The sequence below is a fragment of the Lissotriton vulgaris genome, chromosome 9 (genome assembly GCF_964263255.1).
Source record: "Lissotriton vulgaris chromosome 9, aLisVul1.2, whole genome shotgun sequence".
In the NCBI taxonomy this organism is placed as follows: Eukaryota; Metazoa; Chordata; class Amphibia; order Caudata; family Salamandridae; genus Lissotriton; species Lissotriton vulgaris.
The window spans coordinates 483803952-483814045 of NC_141697.1; the positions used below are offsets into that span (position 1 = coordinate 483803952).

The 10094-nt window shown below is 42.2% G+C and overlaps 1 protein-coding gene across 1 annotated transcript in view; it reads left to right on the top strand.

The window, feature by feature from the left end:
* KCNH5 (potassium voltage-gated channel subfamily H member 5) overlaps positions 1–9229 on the top strand; it is an 815449-nt gene extending 806220 nt beyond the window's left edge. Inside the window, exon 12 of the mRNA XM_086937941.1 lies at positions 6236–9229. Coding sequence (XP_086794067.1) covers positions 6236–7162 — 927 coding nt within the window. The 3' untranslated portion in view covers positions 7163–9229. The remainder of the gene's footprint in view (positions 1–6235) is intronic.
* The last annotated feature ends 865 nt before the right edge of the window (positions 9230–10094 follow it).

Below are 10094 nucleotides of genomic sequence, written 5' to 3' on the forward strand. Positions count from 1 at the left end.
AACAGATTGTTGGTCTCTATGAAGCTTGTCAATTGAGCATGACATGCTTTTCAGTGACTTTCGAGATGAAAAGGAGCGACGAAATTGGCCTAAAGTTTTCAGGTAGAGCCGGTTCTACTGATGTTTTTTTTAAGAGAGGCACGACAATGACATCCTTCAATCTTGTAGGTAATTGACCCATAGCAAATGAGATCTCCAAGTTGCCCAGGCTTGTCAAGATAGCCTCCATTGCATGAACAAAAATCCTGGGTGGAACCGGGTCAGCTGGAGACCCAGATTTTACTGTGGTTAAACGCGTCCAAATCTCATCTAAGGAGGGAGCGGTGAAACTAAAAAGGCCATCGCTAGAGTCTAGAACTTTGACCTAGGCCTCCTGACACAGAGTGTCCCTAGATGCCTCGGGAAAGGAGTCCTAGATTTGGGAAACTAGTCACAAAAAAAGTGGGCAATTGCATTACAGCTCTCAAGAGACGAAGTGATGTGTGCTGATGCACGCTCCAAAGATGACAGAGATTTAACACTTGAGAAAAGTTCTCTCGAGGTATAGGATGACTTAATCTTCTTTGCATAAAATTGACTGCTCGTGATACATATTTGCATCATATTTCCAAAGAGCCAGATTGTAATTGGCTTTGCTGTCGCCATACACACTCCAGGCATTTACACAACTTCTTAAGTAGCAAAAGTTCCTTGTTGAACCATTCTTCAGATTACTTAGAGCAAGTCGCAAGATTATATGTCATTGGCGCAATTCTGCCAAGTGCCCCAGTTATCAAGTCTTCTAGATGCTTATTAGCAGAGTCAATACCCTTGCTTATAGCAGATTCATTAATCGCGAGTGCAACAGTGAAGGTCTTCGCAGTGACCTTCGCCCTTTTCCACGTTTTACACTGCACACCTTCCTTACAAGTGGGAATGGAACTAGTCAGTGGAAACTAAAATGGAATTATGTAATAATCAGACCAAAAACAGGGATAGGATTCTCGACTGTCATCACTGCAGAGTTGAAAAAGACCAGGTCCAACGTATGACCTAAAATGGAAGTGGGGATGTGAAACACAAATATCCTAAATTATATGTATCTGCTACTTTCTAATCCAGAGGTAACGCTGGGTACATCATTATTGTCAAAAAAATGCTTCAGCTGGCAAGTATTTATGCTAAACTGCTCCAAATGGTATTTGAAGTGTAGTCAATCAATCAGTATTTATGGATAAAAGCACACTCAATTTTTCTCCACTTAAAGACCATAGAATAACAAAATATGTAATCTCATTCAAGAAGTGTGTAATGGCAATCTCTATTATTATTATTCATACACAAATTGTCAGAAGTTAGCTGAGTGCTTAAGTGGTAGGGAAATCCTGTACAGCATTAGATATCCAGAGCACAATAAATTATATTATGTCAAGTTATAGGTACTTGATAATGTGCATAACTCACTCTCGAAGGAGTATCTCGGTGCTGCGCTAAGCAGGCATAGGAAAGACTATCTAGAACAACCATGTTTTGAGCATCTTTTTAAAATTCATGAAATTGGGGCAAATGTGGATACAGAGAGAAAGATTGTTCCAATGATGAGTAGCCAGATATGAGAAAGCTCTACTGCCAGATCTGGCAGTACGGATACATGGAATCTGCAGAAAGGATTTATTAGAAGATCTTAACTGTCTAGTTGGCAAATAGTAACTCAGTTTTGAATAGAGGTACACGGGCTGAGACTGATACAGGACCTTGTGCGTCAAGCAACAGAGCTTAAAAATTGCCCATTTTGTGGGGCAGCCAATGTACGTTTTTTAGTATGGGAGCAGGAGATGACCGCACAGGTAAGTTACAGATCAAACGGGCAGCAGCGTTCTGAATGACTTGTAGTTTAGCCAGAAAAATGTCATTTGCTGCAACCAACAATGCATTTCCATAGTCCAGGCGAGTAGTTATAAGTGCCTGGACCAGGGTTTTTCTATAGGTGGAAGGTAATCAGGGAAATTCTTTTTTCAACAGCCTCATTGTGGCATAACAGGTGCCACATGTGGCATTTACCAGGTCTCTCAAAGACAGTGTCCCGTCAAGTTTCACTCCTGCATTTCTCACCACTTACTTATGAGTGAGGGCTGGTCCAAGATCCGAGGGCCTCCAGTCAGCTGACCAAAGCTCGTGCGCTTTGCCAAACAGCGCAATCTCGGATTCTCGCTATTTAGTTGGAGACAGTTATTGATCATTCAGTCAATGATATCCCTCATGTATTGCACACATTTTTGTTTCCCCATATCTGGGTGAGGACCAAAACTGATGAGAAGTTGAGTGTCATCTGCGTATGACACGATCTCTGTACCTCAGGATCTCACAACGTCTGCCAGAGGTGCAACAAAGATGTTAAATAAAGTTGAGGTCAGGCACGAGCCTTGAGGAACTCCCTTGTCAGAAAGTATTTTTATTGATTAAAACGGGCCTAAACCAACCTGGTGGGTACGGTTGTCAAGGAAGTTCCTGAGCCAGAAGTGTGCCCTACCATGGATATGTACTTCATATAGTCTGCGGATGAGACAGTTTCAAATGTGCAGACAGGTCCAAGAGAACCAACATGAATGAGGTTCCAACATCAAGAGAGAGTCAGATAATGTCAGTGACTGCCACCAATGCTCTCTCTGTACTGTGCTCTTTTTCCAGATTGGTAAGGGTCTAACATTCGATGTTTTTCTAGGTAGGATAGGAGCTGTTTGTTAATGTGGCCCCTGCAGAATTTTAGTGAGCAAGGGTAGTAGCGAAGTGGGACTATAGTTAGCAAGATCTTCGGGATTGGCAGAGACCATTATGAGAAGTGGAGATACTTGTCCACACTTCCAATCTGATGGCAGTTTGACAGAAGTTAATGAAAGATCAAACAATGATTTTACCAAAGGAGCCAGATAGCCAGCTAGACTGGACATTATTTGAGGTGGGCAGAGGTCTAGCGGGGAGCCTGATTTTGAGCTGAACCTGTTCCACTGAACAGGGTTCACATCTCTCCAGAATAGCTACGGCAACAGGATGAGGTCAACTCAGATCCATTGCCGTATCTGGGGGTTCTGGGCTTACACAAAAGCTCCTATATCTGACATTTATTTTATTTGTAAAAAGTTAAGCTAGGAAATTGCAGAAATTCTGGGATGATGGGGCAGTAGTAATGCAGGCACCGGGTTTTAAAAAGAGTTGCCCTCTAGGGTCTTTTTATGATTATTTCAAAGCATAACTCTTTGAGCTGCATTATCAGTGAAAGATTTATGCGCAAATAAGTGAAGAAAAACACAATTCAGTTAATCCACTTTTAGTATAATTGAATGACTCATTTCAACCCAGAATAATTCCAAATCCCCGGGACATTATAAAAGCTTTCTGATCATGACAACTGAAAAATCATTGAAGATGCTAATAGAAGGGTGACTTTTTCTTAGTGTATCCTCAGTCCAACATGATCAGAATTCTGGTTTTGACACTAATGGCCAGGCCACCACTGAGAGAATGAGTATTCTCACTGCAGACCTAGTTCCATTTGGTGGCACTTGAATACAGCTTTGCACATAAACATTCCTTAAATTACGTTTTTTAACTTCCATGTAATTTTTTTAATTTATTGTTTATGTGGAGGAAGGGACACCTTCCAGCACATAAACAATCATTGGCGTTTTGCTGTTTCAATATATGCTGCCCAACACATGGAAACAGCAAAAACAAGGAGAAATTAAACATTTCTCCTCGTTGCACCCTGTTAAGACCAAGTTTTCCCTGGTCTTATTTTGGCGCTGCCCCATATTTACACCACCCTTGTACATATGGGGCAGCGTCAAAATCAATGGGTGTTGCGGTGGAACGCTCACAGCAACACCCATTGCTCCCCCCTTTCACGATAAGTAGTGGCTTAACGCTGCCATGTAAACAAGGCGAAGCCCCTATCAACACCGCAACGTCGAGGAGAGTGACGTTGTGGTGGCAATAGGGGCTTGTAAATATGCCCCCAAAGACTTTTGTTAAAATTTGCAGATTATGCATCAGATGATGGATTATGTGGCAAATGCGACAAATTTAAAATGATGCAAACATCGCTGCAGCCGTAGAATTGCCTAATTCCAGTTGCCCTGCCTACAGCACACATGATAGCATACATGCTCAGAGAAAATCAGTAACCACAGCGATGCTCTAAATAGTGTGGCTTCCCCCAAGGGGACCCAGAAATCTTGGGAGTGGACGACCAATGTTTCTGAGGGCTGAGCTATCAGAATACCAGTGGTTTCTCCACCTTTAAATAAGGCAACAGATGTTAGTTTATGGTGGTACACCCTCCTCTCGAAATTTTAAATGATCCAGCAACATTGTAATTTAGACCCTGGCGGTTTGCCTACAAGTTCACCATGTCATTGGTGACTATGGGGTCGATTATGACTTTGGCGGTGCTGAGCTGTGCGGGGACCACCCACCAGATTGCATGTACAACTAATTTCTGGAGGGCTTTTTTGGACCTTTCTTTTTCTGTCCCCACAGCGGTGCACTGAAAATGGGCACTGCAATGAAACGCAAAAGAAATTCCAGAAAAGCATGGGCTGGGAAGTACCTGCCGCCTGAGAATTTGGGGTGCATGCAAACAAGTGTCACATGTTGTGCCCCCCTGAATGCACCCCAATTGTAGGAGGGCATGGGGGTCTGTATGGCCCTCTTTGTTTCCCCTACACCAGCCTTTTCATGGTGGTGAGCACACCATGAAAAGGCTGGCGGAGGCGAAACTCATAATATGCGTGGCGAACCATGGCAGTCCAGCATTGCATATTATATACGCCCTCTGCTCTGCGCCACAGCCAGGGAATGGCAGTTCCCTGGCCAGTCTGCACAGCAGTGGCCGTTCCTAAAACTCACCTAGTAATGCGGCGGTCACAGGACCCCCACTGCTGTGCCATTGTGAGTACGGAGGTCAATGACCGCCGTACTTGTAATCGGCTCCTTGCCCTCTGCACCCCTGGCAGAGTGCTGAGCACCATGGTAACAGATTCCGACCTGCCTGGTATGGATGTCAGTGCCTAGAGTGCATCTTCTGGTGAGGCAGGTTTACTGTAGTTACAAATGAGTTCTAAGTGAGGGCCATGCATATTTTTGGACTGCTATACAATTTTTTGTTTTTTACAAACTACAAAATTCGCAGTTTTTTTTGGGAAAAAATCTATGTCTCTGATGTGTATAGAGGTGTCTCCCTGCTTGTGGGAGGTATTTGTTGTTTTGTCTTCCCTGGTCTGCATGGTAATGGATGGCAAACCCTGGCAGGGAAACTGGGTGATGGTAGGCTCATCTTAATCATGGCAGGACTACTGCCACTAGAACATGTGACTGATGGGCTGCCTGGTGAAGGGTTTCCAACGTTGGAGTAAGCTGACGCTCTGCCATTGGAAGCCAGTTGTTCCCCAACCTGTAATTTTGGTAGTGGAACTGAAAGCTTGCATGGTGGGACCACGACTAGTTCAGTGGGACTCCCCTCACGGCAAACTCTAAATGGCCCAAAAAGATGGAAAATTTGAACCGAAACATTTGACCTTACAACCTGCCAGGTCAGCATGGGCTTTGTCCTCTGCCTCTGCTGGCCACCATATTTAGACATCCCTACATGCCTGGGTAGATCTCAGTGACTGATATGCATCCACTGGTGAGGCAGATGCCCTTTAGGCACAGCTGAATGCTAAGAGGGCATCTTATGTTTGGATTTCTTTTGGCTCTCTCCAATTTTTAATTTTTTTTCCTCAAACAACTTAGAAAGCAGGAATTTGTTAGAGCAAAACACAAAATACCTGGCCCAATGTGCGGGACTGTTCTGCTTATGCATTTGGTGCATTGTTAATTTTCTTTGCCTTGGTCAGCCATGCCTTAAAGATGGATCTACCTTGGAAAATCCGTAAATGACACCCCATTCAGAGCAGGGTGAGTGTTCATCCAAGACTATGAGTAAAAGTGTTATTCAGGATTAGGATCGTTTTCTTGCAAATTGATTTTTGTGCACCTAGTGGAACTTTGTTGCACAATGTTTTCAGGAATCTGATCACACTAAAGGGATTTCCTTTGTGTTAATATGAAATGGTAATCATTTTAATTTCATTATGTTGATAAGTAAAATAAACGATTAGTGTGTTATTGAGAGTGAAGTAATCAACATTCCATGAAAGTAATTTAGAAACTGTCATTATTTGTCATCAAATGAAAACGTCTGCTTTCTTGTCCCCAGATAATTTTCCGCAAAATCTGTGATGTGAAAAAGGAGGAGGAAGAGCGACTGCGTCAAAAGAATGAAGTAACTCTGACTATCCCAGTGGATCACCCAGTAAGAAAGCTCTTCCAGAAATTTAAGCAGCAAAAGGAACTACGGAATCAGGGTGACTTGGAAAGAAACCACCAGCTGCAAGTTGAGAATCGTTCCTTTTACAATGGAGCTCCGATTACTGGGACAAGCGTGTTGACAGTGTCCCAGATCACACCCATCCATACTTCCCACTCTTACGTCAGAGCCACCGAATCATTTAAACAGAACAACAGAGACGCAATAGAGCTGAAACCCAATAGCAATAGTGAGCCAAATTGTGTCAAAGTGAACAGTCCTATGCGCATGAAAAATGGAAATGGGAAAGGGTGGCTTAGACTGAAGAACAACATGGCACCCCCGGATGAGAAAAAGGAAGACTGGAATAATGTCACAAAGGCGGAGTCAATGGGTTTGCTCTCCGATGACCCTAAAACCAATGACTCAGAGACCAGTGCAACCAAAATCCCTTTAAGAAAAACAGACTCTTGTGACCATGGAATAACAAAAAGTGACCTTCTTTTGGACAAAGTTGGCGACGCTCGCAGCCCCATGGAACACAGTACCTTGCAACTAGATGGAAAACGTCCCTTCTACCCAATCCCTGAGCAGGCCTTACAAAACACCCTACAGGAGGTCAAAAAGGAACTGAAAGAGGACATCCAGTCCCTAAGCAGCAGAATGACCGTTCTGGAAAAGCAAGTGGGAGAGATTTTAAAAATACTTTCTGAAAATAAATCATCTCTCCCTTCTTCGCCGGTATCTCACATACCACCTCAAATACCATGCCAGGATATTTTCAGCGTCTCAAGACCTGTATCGCCTGAATCCGAAAAAGATGAAATTAATTTTTAATATAATCCATGGTTCAGCAACATAGAACTGATCTTAATTTGTAAATATTGCATGTCCAGCTGGTTTCTGGCCTGCCAAAGAAAATGACAATTATTATAGATCTTGCTTGTATATTATGCAGTTGACTGCATGCACATTTTACATTTATAAGGTTATTATATTATATAAGATGATGATATTTGTTTATTAAACTTATCGTAAATTTTAAATGATCAGGGTCCACCCCAGCAATCTTCCCATGAAGGGTAATGATCTCAGGCGAGTTTTTAAAGCTTTTGTTTTCTCCATTCTCCCCATGAGAAACAGCGACAATGGGACAGTAAGAACCAGCCATATATTTAAGCTTCATTTTCAAAGCCTACAGCATTAACCACAATATAATATTTAGCTACGTTTTGTAACTAAGCTTTGTAGTTGGGTCTTCACACATCCGCATATTCACTTTGCATACTTATTCAAGCAGGGCACAGTAGAAATAGAAAAAATACAGCAAGTTGTACGCATGCCTAAGCTTAATATAATGAGCTCTCACTCGGCTCCTTTCACTTACTCTTAGAAAATATGCTTGGAAACAGGAATGAACTGTTAGACTTTAACCCGTTGCTTTACCTACAGTTTACATATTTCTTTCCTTTTCTTTCCTAAGATACATTGGTATCACTTACAATATAATATAGCCAGACTGCATATGTTGGTAGATTATACCCATTTTCTAAATTGGAATTTTACTCAAGCAATAAGAGATGAACGTGTACTTTATACTTTGTATTAAGGTAACTGTTAAACCCTTTTTGAGTTGTATTTAATGCCCTGTCACTAAGATCTACCAGGGTCTCAATGTGGGATATTTACTTGACTCTTGGGCTGGATAATATGAAATTGACTGAAACTCTCAAGTTATACCTATGTATGATTACTTGGCATAACGTCGTTTAGAGTCCGCCAGGAGCTGTAGTGCAGCACAAGGGAACTGTGGTGTTATCTTTACATTTTGATGACAATCCCTACATAGCACCCTGATGTAGAGCAGGAGGTAGTATAAACTCCATGAGTTACTTTAAACTTTGGTCAGTTTAAATTGTAGCTGTCCTGATTACCAACTAGTATTATTCATTAGAACAAATCCAGATTTCCTCATCACAGAGCTCACAGATTGTGGTAAAGCCCCATTCTAGAGGCACATTTAATTAACCTAACCTAATGCTGAAAGTACACACAGAAATATATGTCCCTTTTTCTGATTCTGTGGGTTTCCCCTCAACTTTGTATCACCATATAAGCATTTACCCATACAAATTCATACACACATCCTGGAATGCGAGGGAGTTTCTGACTTTCTTTCGGCAAAAGAAATTGTCACATGGATCCATCTGTTAGGTGAGGCCACTGAGAGCATCCTTACCTTGTGAAAAGAAGCGGATTGAGACAATATATAGAAAGGGTGTGATGACCTCCCTGCATGTGCTGAGCAACCGCTTCAGGAAATAGTGAGTCTTGAAAGGACACTGGGATGCCTACGTCCTGTTTAAGAAGAAAGCAGGGGCCTAAGCTCCTGAAGAAGGATAGGTTTCGAAGCTAACAGTCCCCAAAGTTACTAAACGCTATTCACATATATAAATGCAGTAAGAAGAAAGAAGTTCGAACCAAAACTAATCAAGACTGCTAGAAAAGATCGACCAAATCAATTTACCAGAAAAGAGCTAACAATGTGGAATGTGTTCTGTGAATGCCACAAATTGTGAGAAGGTTAATTGTCCATTTGGGATTCCTTTCTTCCCTATGTTCCTTGTCACTAATAGCAAAGTGCAGAATCTCTATCCTTGCAATAACAATTGCCTGAAAAATGAAGCATTTTGAAAGGAATATAAATCCTTAGCTAGAGACCTTTCTAGGTCCAGTTGGTGTCAAAATGGCTCCAGTTTACCTATGCGTTGGCTGGATGGTATGCTTACTCAAATAAAGGTTTCACTCACCTAGAGTAACTTCAGGGCCCCCGTTTCTAAATGGCCTACAAAACAAGATGGTAACTGATGTGTTACTGATTCTGGACAGTATCAATATTCCTTTTATCGGCCATGACTATTTTAAGTCCAAAAATGGAGAATAATATGTGGAACCTGGATTTATGGTGTCCAGTATATCCATGTTTTTCTGGCATCCGGGGCGGTGAAAAATGTTAGCAGCCGTGGCCCGTGCAGGTAAGAGTGGTAGGGCATCGACAGACAACTGGGAGGGGAAATTAAATAAATAATGAATTTCCCCTCGTCGTCGTCTTTTGAAATCCCCCTAACCGCTCCCCGCCCCTCCGCTCTTACCTGCAGGGGGCCGCAGCTAAATGTTATCCAACTTGCAGGTGATTTTCCTGGAGATATTCTTGCCTGGTAAGAAGGCTTTATCTCCATGCCCCAAGTAGAAATGCAAGAAGGACTAATGTGGATGTCGATGAGGATAACCCAGGAAGGAATGGATGCAGTAACACAAAATGTAGAAGTTCAAGGGCAATCCTGCTGAAAAAAAGGTACAATTACCTGTGGAACTAGCAAGGAATTACTTGAACAACTAATGCTTTCCTTTTCCAGATATTGTGTAAGAACCTGGTCATAAGAGGGAGAAAGGAAAGCGCAAAGTAGGCCCGGGGGCACAGGTAGGACTAGGCATAGATCCCAGAACCTAGGGAGATGGTATCTCTGAAAAAAACAAAATTAAAAGCAGTGTTCTTTCCTTATATAAATGAAGATATGATAATCCTTCACAATTGGAAGCCTCCTGAGCTACAGAAGATAAGAGAAAGGCAGAAAAAGGTAGATAGATGACTTCTCTGTAGATTATGTTTCTTATTGGGTTCAAACATGTTTTCGTGCCAGAGACAGACGTATTGCTGAAGCTTTAAACCACTTTTAATTTGATTGGTGTGAGCTTCCTGCTTCCATCG